Source organism: Dreissena polymorpha, chromosome 11 (genome assembly GCF_020536995.1).
Source record: "Dreissena polymorpha isolate Duluth1 chromosome 11, UMN_Dpol_1.0, whole genome shotgun sequence".
Lineage (NCBI taxonomy): Eukaryota > Metazoa > Mollusca > Bivalvia > Myida > Dreissenidae > Dreissena > Dreissena polymorpha.
Window position 1 is genome coordinate 60,471,100 of NC_068365.1, and position 11,346 is coordinate 60,482,445.

The following is an 11,346-nucleotide window of genomic DNA, read 5'->3' on the forward strand; positions in this document are numbered from 1 at the left end:
TTTCACAAACGCATCTTGTTGACTCTAGGTCTGAGGTGCAATAAGCTGGGTCCTGACTGGTTGAGAGAGGTACAATTACGTATTGAATGACCCAATTTTGATCCAAAGAATTACCGGTATTCCAAATTGAGGGGGATTCTGGTCTTGAGGATATATTTTGCGCATGGTTTTATAGGAAAAAAAAATGGGATCGGAAATTTTTTCTGGTTTAGAGAGGATTCCAGTATATAGAGGATCAGGTTTAGAGGGTTCCACTGTATTTATTCTAATACTGACAATGTTATATTTGTTGACAGTATCATTACGTTGCCGAATGTTCAAAAGAGTGAAGGGTTAAAATTATATGTGGCGTTGCATGGCACTATTAGAAATGACTACACATTCAGCATTGTTCGGGAATTCTGCGAGTCACGTGACCTCGTGCTCTTATTGATTTTGGCTTATTGTGAAAAGGGTCTATTCAAGGAACATTTTTGCAAAAAAAATACAATCCACCCTTTAATTGTTACTGAGAACGAAAGATGATGATTGAGACTTAAGCTCTGTATGCACTTAATTGAAATAGCAAGCCTTGAAAACAAAGAAGCTGTTGCATCAATGATCATTTATTAATAAGGATTTGTTTTCACATTTCATGGTGCATTTTTATTTAAATATTTCCCTTTTTTATGCTTTATAGTCTTTATAATTGTTCCACAACAATATCAATTTATAGATATAAGTGTATTTTTCTGCTAGAAGTCTGACCCACCACAGGGCTTATGTTGTAAGTGGTTTAATAAAAATCTGTGTTATATGTTGACCACAGTAGAAATGTAAGCCTTAAGTAACATTGCCAAATAAACACTTATCTTATTGTTACATGTTGCTGAAGTCCAGAGAAGTGTGCCTCCAAAGTATAACTATATTTCAATAGGTCATCAAAAGCACACATAGGAATATGGTAAATATATCAACAGTAATTCATGAAAAACGAAAAACATCTGAATATATAAATAATCAAATGTTTATACATCTAAATACTTACGTAACATAAAACATTTATAATTGTGTATTAAAAAAATGAAATAATGTAAATCCAGACTAAATAACTAATCAGCATCAACATTATACATAGTTGTTATAAATTCATGTTTAAAATGGTCCAATCTTTCAAGCATGAAAACAACTCATATTCAAATAAAGTTTAATTACTTGTTCATAACAAAACTAAACTATATGAATATGTTTTTTCTTTACCTAGATATAAGCTGCTAATACTAAATAACCATTCAAAGAGAAATTGGCAATTATGTTTTTAAACCTGTTTTATTTCAATGTTTTAATCAAATGCCAGAGCTATTGCAAGTCATTAACAGTGATTTTACTGTTACCACATAGTCCCACAATAACCTGGTGAGTGTTGGTGTTGTAGCAGACAGACGCTGGTTGGCTCAGTCCATCTTTCTGAGAAGCCAGAGTTGCCAGTTTCTTTTTTCCCTCATGATCCACTTGTATGACAGTATTGCAGCTGTTTCCGCAGACTAACACTTGTCCTGCAGGTGTAACATGTAAACCCCTTGGGTTTTGTAGTTCAGGGTCCATGGAGGTGGATATCCGGGTCTCATCTGTAGCCAGAGTAAGGAGCTTGTGCTGCCGAAAGTTGGTTACATAGATCCTGTCTCCTGCAGGACTCACTGCGCAGTTAAACACTTGAAAACAATTTACAAACATGTTGTATATAAATAGATTAGGATTATGATATACGCATTAACACTGTTGTTATTTTTTATGCTCACCTGAGCACAATGTGCTCATACTGAGCTTTTGTGATCGCCTTTTGTCCGTCATCCATTGTGCGGTGTGCAGCGTCAACATTTGCCTTGTTATTTCTCTAGAGGCCACATTTATTGTCTAATCTTCATGAAATTTGGTCAAAAGATTGGTCTCAATGATATGTTGGATGAGTTCGAAAATGGTTACGTTTGCTTGAAAAACATTGCTGCCAAGGGGCGGGGCATTTTTCCTAATATGGCTTTTTTGAGTAAAATCTTGTTAACACTCTAGAGGCCACATTTATTGTCTGATCATCATGAAACTTGGTCAGAAGATTCATCCCAATAATATCTTGGACGAGTTCAAAAATGATGCTGGTTGGTTGAAAAACATGGCCGCCAGGGGGCGGGGCATTTTTCCTTATATGGCTATAGTAAAACCTTGTTAACACTCTAGAGGCCACATTAATTTTTCGATCTTCATGAAACTTGCTCAGAAGATTTGTCCTGATGATATCTTGGACGAGTTAAAAAATGGTAACCTTTGCTTGAAAAACATGGCTGCCAAGGGGCAGGGCATTTTTCCTTATATGGCTATATATGGCTATAGTAAAATCTTGTTAACACTCTAGAGGCCACATTTATTGTTCAATCTTCATGAAACTTGGTCAGAAGATTCATCCCAATAATATCTTGAACGAGTGTAAAAATGATGCAGGTTGGTTGAAAAAAATGGCCGCCAGGGGGTGGGGCATTTTTCCTTATATGGCTATAGTAAAACCTTTTCAACACTCGCAGAGGCCACATTTATTTTCCGATCTTCATGAAACTTGGTCAAAAGATTTGTCCCAATGATAGCTTGGATGAGTTTGAAAATGTCAACCTTTGCTTGAAAAACATTGCTTCCAAGAGGCGGGGCATTTTTCCTTATATGGCTTGGCTTTATATGGCTATAGTAAAATCTTGTTAACACTCTAGAGGCCACATTTATAGTCCGATCTTAATGAAACTTGGTCAGAAGATTCATCCCAATAATATCTTGGACGAGTTCGAAAATAATGCCGGTTGGTTGAAAAACATGGCCACCACAGGGGCGGGGCATTTTTCCTTATAAGGCTATAGTAAAACCTTGTTAACACTCTAGAGGTCACATTTATTTTCCGATCATCATGAAACTTGGTCAGAAGATTTGTCCCAATGATATCTTGGATGAGTTCGAAAATGGTTTTGGTTGCTTTAAAAACATGGCCACCAAGGGGCGGGGCATTTTTCCTTATATGGCTATATATGGCTACAATGTATAGTAAAACCTTGTTAACACTCTAGAGGCCACATTTATTGTCTAATCTTCATGAAATTTGGTCAGAAGATTGGTCTTCTTCGTCAATGATATTTTGGATGAGTTAAAAAATAATTATGTTTGCTTGAAAAACATGGCTTCCAAGGGGCAGGACATTTTTCCTTATATGGCTATAATGAAATCTTGTTAACACTCTAGAGGCCACATTTACTGTCTGATCTTCATGAAACTTGGTCAGAAGATTCATCCCAATAATATCTTGAACGAGTCAAAAAATGATGCCGTTTGGTTGAAAAACATGGCTGCCAGGGAGCGGGGCATTTTTCCTTATATGGCTATAGTAAAACCTTGTTAACACTCTAGAGGCCACATTTATTTTCCGACTTCATGAAACTTGGTCAGAAGATTTGTCCCAATAATATCTTGTTATCTCAGGTGAGCGACTTTGGGCCTTTCAGGCTCTCTTGTTTTACATTTTTGTTCTGAAAAATAATTAAACAATGTTGAAGAGTTTTAAAGTATCATAAATAGATTAAATATTTTATGTGTATGAATGAAAAATACCTGTATAAGAGTCTCCAGCATCCTCAAAGAGCTTTTTCACAAGTGTCCCAGTCATATTGTAGTGGTACAGGGCAGTCCCAGAGGTGATATACAGCACTCCCTTATGCATACATGCCAGACGTCCCAATCTCGGCAGGACAGTCCCGCTTTTGGGCCCTTTGTCCCGGCGTCCCGATATGAGACGATTTGTCCCGACATTCGTAAAAAAACGATGTAAGGTCTATAGGTTCCCAATAAAATTCGCTATTCAAGCTCTGTTTCGCTAACACCACCCCTAATCCCTTTATCGCCCCCAATTAACAATCCGATTCTACATTCTCGTGTGTACCAATGTGGTTTATGACACCTTATCAGCGATTTATCGGCTAATTATTGATTTTATCAGGCATTCACACCATGGTGGTCTTCAAGATAGTGGTCGCTTATTGCTATCGATAGTTGTATTATAATGAAATAAATGTTGAAAATGTGTTTGTTTTTGTCTTTGTTTGAAACGGTTAACAAAATAATTGTTTTGTAAAATTAACTCTACGTCATTAATGAGTCTTTTACATTCAATGTTTAGTTCCAAAATAGCGGGATAATCCGAATGTGCAATATACCAAAATCGCAACAAACAGTCCAATAAGTGATACCCATCCTGTCTAGTGTAATTGGGTGTAATTGTAATAAAAACAACGAGGTGCTATGCATGACTGTTTGTCCCTACTCCAATTAAGCTAAAAACAACGAGGTGCTATGCATGACAGTTTGACCCTACTCCAATTAAGCCGCGACAATTGACAAGTAACAAACTGCGCTGTCAATCCCTCACTCAAACGCCGATCCAGAATGTTGTTTCAGCACACTGAAAAAAAATCAGAAAGAATAAAGGGAAAATCTGGGCCATAGAACGGTTGAGGCGTTGTTGGCAGTTAAAATGAACACAAAGACGGTTTGCTTCCACCAAAAATCTACCTCGGAAATGTGTACGGCCGCGCATTCCGTGTCAAGCTGATCAAACTGTTCGGTAGCTAGTTTACTGTAACCCGTAATTTCAGTGTACTGGATAGCCTCCCCTGCGTTAATGTTTGCCATTGAAAGTAATATAATGAGTATTGTTGTCTTAATGTTCCAGATTTTGAACTCTAAAAAGATGAATATTATCTTCGTTGTTTGCTATTGTCTTATTTAATAAAACTGTTATTGTTATGTTTTAGATTTCATGCTTCATATCAGATGTTTTATGTCTTGAATAAAAGTATCAAGAGTTTTTGTTAGTACTATACTGACTCTAGTAAAGGTGGAATGATAGATCATTTTAGGTGTCCTGCTTTTTGGTCAAATGTCCCGACAATTTTTTTATGGAATGTCCCGCTTTGGACCTAAAAAATTCTGGCATGTATGCCCTCATGGTGGGCAATACCATAAGCTGCATGCTGTAATGAAATCTTCCTCCCACTCACCAGCTGCCCATTACTCACAGAGATAAACTTAACATCTTTATTGAAAGTTACAGCCACCTCACTAGATGTAATTTGGCAAATTTCCTGAGAACCAGACACATCACAGTGACTGGACACATTGTAATGCTGGTCCAACAGCTTCACTTTATTATTTTGGGAATCTGAAACAATGACCTTGTCACTAGGCATGCCAACGATGCTGACAGTCTGACTTGTGTCACTTGACATTTTCACAATGTACTTGGATTTCCTCCGCACAGTTAACTGCTGGTTTGGATTCATCTTGTGTCTAAGAGACTGGATACTGTCTACAATCTTCCATAGACTAGACTGTTTAGATAGGTACTGCTCAATGTCAGCATTTGCATGGAATATAAAACTCTGCACCTTTACAGGGTTCTCCTTCAGATATGACTCAGACTCTTGTATTTTGTCCAGACACTTCCTGCTGGCTATGAACTCTATTTCTTTCTTGTTCTTATCACAAAGGCCATTTACAGCTTCACTGAGTGTTTATAAATCATCCTCCAGTTTGATGCAGTTGTTAACATCTTTCTTGAGAGAGGTTAGCATTGTGGTCCAAATTTCATCCAATTCTTTCAATGTTGTATTTTCTAGTGCATCCGAAGCAGTATTTAATGTCTTTCGAAGGTCTTTGATTTCTTGCAGTTTTTCATTACATGATACCTCAACGGACTGAATGCTGGCCTCTTGTTTACTCTTAAACTTATTTAGTTCACCAACAATAGTTTGAAGATTGTTCGACAACTGTTGCATATCCATTGTCAGGTTTTTGGCTGACTCAGAAATTAAAGCCATGTTTGTGCACTGTCTGAAATAGCAACAAGAATCAAAATTACTGCACGACTCATTTGTGCGCATGCATTTTCTTATGAAAATACAACATAAACAACTATCAAATGTTTAATTTGCAAAGCAGGTCATGTCCTGGCAAACATTTTGAGTCAAAATAAAAAACTTATCATAAAAGAAATTATAAAATTCATGATCTATTAACACTAAACAGTTTAATAAACAAAATTTTAACAGTTTTGTAAACAAGAATTTTACAGTTTTATAAATAAGAATTTAACAGTAATGATGAACATATATATAGTCATGTACTGACAAAAACCATAACAAATAAAGATTGTGCATATCAACCAATGTATGCCCCATTTTGTAATAAAGACATCTAGCAATAATCTCTGCAAACATTGCAGCCATAGACACTCTAATCTTGTTTAGATTAACTGTAAAATGCATTTAACAACTGTGAAGTTCAGCAGAAGAATTAAAAAAGACAAATATTTTATTGATTCTAGTGAATGATGCCTTCTTTCTTAAACCTCATAATCATACAATACTTCTCTTGGATTGTGATAAACATTGGAAATAACCACTAATACTAAGGTACAAATAAGGCTAATCCCCTTTATGTACCAATGTTTGATTCATTCAAATAATAAATGTGGATTGATACATGTATATGGTATGTGATTGGGAAAGGATTTCATGAGGCCAGCTTTGTTTGTAACATTTGAGATTGGTGGGTTTTCCCTATTTATTGCATAACTTTGTAGAACTTACCTGTGACACAAAAAAGCACAATCAGTGCAACACAGCTTACTGTGGTCCTGACAAAACATCCTCAGTTTCTCGTCCTTGTGAACATCACATTTCAGAAGTAAATCCTCCATTGTCTTTGTTAGTGGCCATTTGTTTGTGTCTCCTCCCTCATATTTGGAATGGTTTGCGTATGGTTTATCATGAGGATTAATGCATTTTCTGCAGAAAAACCTCGTACATGTTGCACAAAAATAATCAGCACTTTCATAAATTTGTCTGCTTTCGCAACCTCCACAAAAATAGTCCTTCACTAAATCTGAACTGTTGAGACCTGAATCGAGAGATGCCGTCATTTTGTGATATAAATTGTGAACTGTCCTTGAGTTTAAAGTGCTTTGTTTTCTCTATTATTATGATCCCATTCCTGCAAACATGAGTATTTATGAAAACACACACCGTTTTGTAGTTAATATGTATTGCCCATGTTCTTTATTAAAATCTTGTATATAGCTCAATTATGTTGCATGTTTAAGCCCACACAACTTATTAAATTCACATTGAATACAAAGCCCATAGCATAGCTACAAACAGATAAAACGATGTATATTGTTGCTTAATATTTTGCTGATAAAGCAGGGTTAAACCATTTTCAGAAAATAGGGTGACACATGGTATTTTCAGTGAACAAGCACTCTCTAAACTTGGAGGCTACAAATCATCTGATTAGTCTTTGCTGATTTAACAGTTTTCACTTGCTGTATTTACCAACTGTTATGTTTAGAAATTTGAAACATAAGAATCATGAATTGCACTTTATTGAAAATAAACATATCTACTACAGTGTAAGACATGTTTCATATCATTAAGTCAACTCAGCAATGGGTTTAATGTAAGTCCTTCTCAGTCATATTTAATATTCCTCTGCATATCAGATTTTGTAGTTCATATGAATTGAGGTATAGGAAGTCTGCATTAAATGTATATGCAACATTTTGAAATAGAGGGATACAAGAACTGGATATGAAAAGATAGATGGATGCTCCACATAAAAATAAGCCCACTGTTAGAATTTGATGGAAAAAAACATTTTTTAGCTGACCTGACCGTAAAATAAGCAATTTGTAATCACCCTATTTCAGGCAACTATCATAGTGTTACATGCAGTGTGTGTTGTAAATATTTATCTTGATACCACTCAAGATGCAAAATGTTATCTAATCTTGATGAAACTCATGGATGTTCGTTCATCAGTAGAATATTGAGGCCGAGTTCGAATCTGGTTCAAGTGTGTCCAAAAACTAGGTAACAAGGTCAAATCTTAGAAAAAAGCTTTGTTTCTACTCCAAATATTAATGACCAAACCTTGATGTAACTTAGTCAGAATGTTTATTTGGACAATTTATAGGCCAAGTTTTAATCCGGATCAGGTGCATTCCAAAAAATAGGTAACCTAGTTAAATCTTAGAAACACCTTGTTATCATTCTAAAGGCAACATTTATTGAATGAAAATTGGTAAGAATGTTTATATTGACAATATCTAGACTTAGTTGGAACCTGGGTTACGAGTGTCCAAAAACTACATCACCAGGTTGAATCTTTTTACCAATCCAGAAGCAAGATTTATGACTCAGTCTTTACAAAACTAGGTCAGAATGTTATCATTTCAATATCTAGGCCCATTTTGAATCTATGCTACATGCTTTCAAAAGCTAAGTCACCAGGTCAAACTGTGAAAGGGCTTGTTTTCATTTTTGAGGCCACATTTTAACTCTGTGCTGGTGAAACTTCGTAAGAATGACTATTTCTACAATTTATAGGCTGAGATTGATCTGGGACATGTGCGTCCAAAAAAATAGGTCTCGAGGTCAAATCTAGATAAAGTATTTTGGCCACTCTAGAGGTCATATTTATTACCGGTAATCAATTTTGATCAAACTTGTCTGAGTGTTTATCTTGACAATAAATACGTCAAGTTTGAAGCATGTTCACATTTGTCCCAAAAGTTGGTCACCAGGTAAAATCTTAGAAGATCCTTGTAAATAATCTAGAAGCCAGATTAATCACACAATCTTATTGAATCTTTGTTCATCTTACCAATATCATGGTGACGTTTGAATCTGAGTCGCGTTATAAAAACAGACCACAATTAAGGTTGAATCATAGAAAGTACTGTTTTCTGAATTTTTTTTCAAAATGAGTTAAGATATTTAGCTGATTTTTGGTACGTGAGGTTTTCTACATGACTAACAAATAAAGTGTGGGTTTGGTTCTGGTCCATTGATTTTTGATGAAGTTATGTGCCTTAGACAATTTTCTTTAAAATAGCAGCAGTGCAGCTACAAAGCGCACTAGGGGGCATTCTGTTTCACAAAAACATGGGTATTGTTTTTATTACATCGGTAGAGGCCACATTTATGACCAATCTTGATGAAACATGGTCAGATTGTTTGTCTTCACAATATCTTGGTCAGATTCCAATCTGGGTTACATGCTTTTAGAAACTAGGTCAACTGGTCAACCTGAAAAGAATCGGTATCACTATACAGGAAACTTTTAAAGGCCCTATAAAGGTGACAAATCCAATTATTATGCATATAAACTTGCCTAATTTTTACCAGATTTCAGTTACTCTTGCATAAAAAATGCTAATAACACAGCTGAGGTGCAACGTTGTCAAGAAGTATTGAAGATATACCCGTTTCATTATTGGAAGAAATGTTTACAACTTGGCAACTAATGTGATGTGTAGCCCCAAAGAGGTGATGTATGCTAAAAATAGCCAAAAGAACATTCACTTTTAATCCTAGTTAAAACAACTTTTTACCAGCAAAAAGTAACAAATTAGATCACTTCAAACGTTTTAACCATTATTAGAAGAGACATACTTTGTGAGTGATACCGGAAAACATTGAAAATCAACAATATATTTTTGGTGACCTGAGTCACTTTCACTTTCACTTTCCCTAGTAAACAGCGATGTAAATAAACTGATTGGTTGTTAACACGATTGACTTGTAGGACACTGTATTTTGAGCTCAAAACAAGTTGTATTGCTCATACACTCCAACACCGTTATTTCGAACACCGATAATCCGAAGTCACCGTTATTTTGAAGTAATTTTCGGGTCCCGATTTCGGTTCTTTTTTGTTTAATGTAAAATTTCATTGTTAATCCGAACTTCGTTAAACCGAAGAAATCGTTAATTAGAAGTGATTCTGTCGGTCCCAACACTTCAATTCGCACCTTATTATCAATCTTTAATCCGAAGTCAAAACTGCAAAACACTGAGCGTAATTTCACACCTTTGTCGTCTGAGCGTGGCCCGTCAAAAGCCAATAATTACACCTTTGTCGTATGCGCGTAGCGTGTAAATTTGATAATTTGTGCTATTCTTATGTTTTATATGTTCTGTAATTAGAGGACAATAAAAAGAAGAAAAAGAATCGTTTTATTCCTCCGTGTGTTATAAGTAGAAATCTATTGCTATCTGACTAGTTTACGTTTTTAAATAAAACAATTATTAATAGTATCGTGTAACCGAACCATGCGAATTCCACAACGTTTTAGTTTTAAATAATCAATCAAAGAAGTCTTCTGTCAAATGCTTATTTCGAATTATCGTTAATCCGAAGTTTTTTTAACGGTCCCGACGACTTCGAAATAACGGTGTTGGAGTGTTATTTTATGGTAATGCCCAATAGCATATACATATTGTTTTTTGATAACCTTTATATATAAAATACGGAAAAATTATTAAAAAATCGGTAAATAATTATGGATCTTCACCTTTATAGAGCCTTTAAGACTGAAGCCTGATGAAAATATTTATCATCACAAACATTTGGCAATTTTTTATCTGGAACAGATGCGCCAAAAAGCACAGTATTAAACATATTTGATAACAGAGTGTTGGCACTTAAAATTGCACTTCCACTCAAGGTCCTCAATCAATAAAAAAGCGTTTTATTGAAAGACTTCCAATAACAACACATTCATGCTCCTCAAAGGAAATTGACTAAACTGCAACAATTCAGTACATTCTGAAGAGTGTTATGGTTCTTCTACTTTAACATTTCCAGACAGCCCTTTATCAGTATGTGAATTTCATTTTAAAGGGGCCTTTTCACAGATTTTGGCATTTTTTTTAATTATTCATTAAATGCTTTATATTGATAAATGTAAACATTGGATCGTAAAAGCTCCAGTAAAAAATCAAGAAAAAAATTAAAAAAAGAAAAAGAACATTGCCCGGAGCAGGTTTCGAACCAGTGACCCCTGGAGTCCTGCCAGAGTCCTGAAGTAAAAACGCTTTAGCCTACTGAGCTATTCCGCCCAGTACACATTCTTGACGTATTTTATACCTTATATAAGCAATCTTCGTAGTTTCACAAAATTTAACGACAAAAACAGAACTCTCCAAATTATTCAATCGTTTCGCGTTGCAACGCTTTATAATTTTTAGGTTTTAAAATCGTCAAAAGATGCATATAATGGCTGTATTAGAGCATGGTTAATGTTCAGTATTACTGTTTCCTCACAAATTTCATAACTAAAACGAAAACTTACGAATCTGAAACAACTTTTTTCAATTTTGTCAATTTACCAAAGCGTGAAAAGATCCCTTTAATCTCTTCAATTCTTTCTGAGTTATGCTATAAATAAGAGGTCTGAGAGACTGATGAACAAAAGGACAATTTCATCACTGTATTCCT

The 11,346-nt window shown here is 35.2% G+C and overlaps 2 protein-coding genes across 2 annotated transcripts in view; one reads left to right on the forward strand and one right to left on the reverse strand.

Moving 5' to 3' along the window:
• Positions 1–11,346, forward strand: part of LOC127851915 (TPR repeat-containing protein DDB_G0287407-like) — a 71,516-nt gene that overhangs the window by 21,525 nt on the left and 38,645 nt on the right. The gene's annotated exons all lie outside the window — the stretch shown is intronic.
• Positions 5,087–7,262, reverse strand: LOC127851920 (E3 ubiquitin-protein ligase TRIM33-like). Its single transcript, XM_052385912.1, has 2 exons — positions 6,654–7,262; positions 5,087–5,895 (listed from the first exon to the last, which is right to left on the reverse strand). The coding sequence occupies exons 1-2, from the start codon at positions 6,983–6,985 to the stop codon at positions 5,577–5,579; spliced, it is 651 nt and encodes a 216-aa protein (XP_052241872.1). The 5' UTR covers positions 6,986–7,262; the 3' UTR covers positions 5,087–5,576.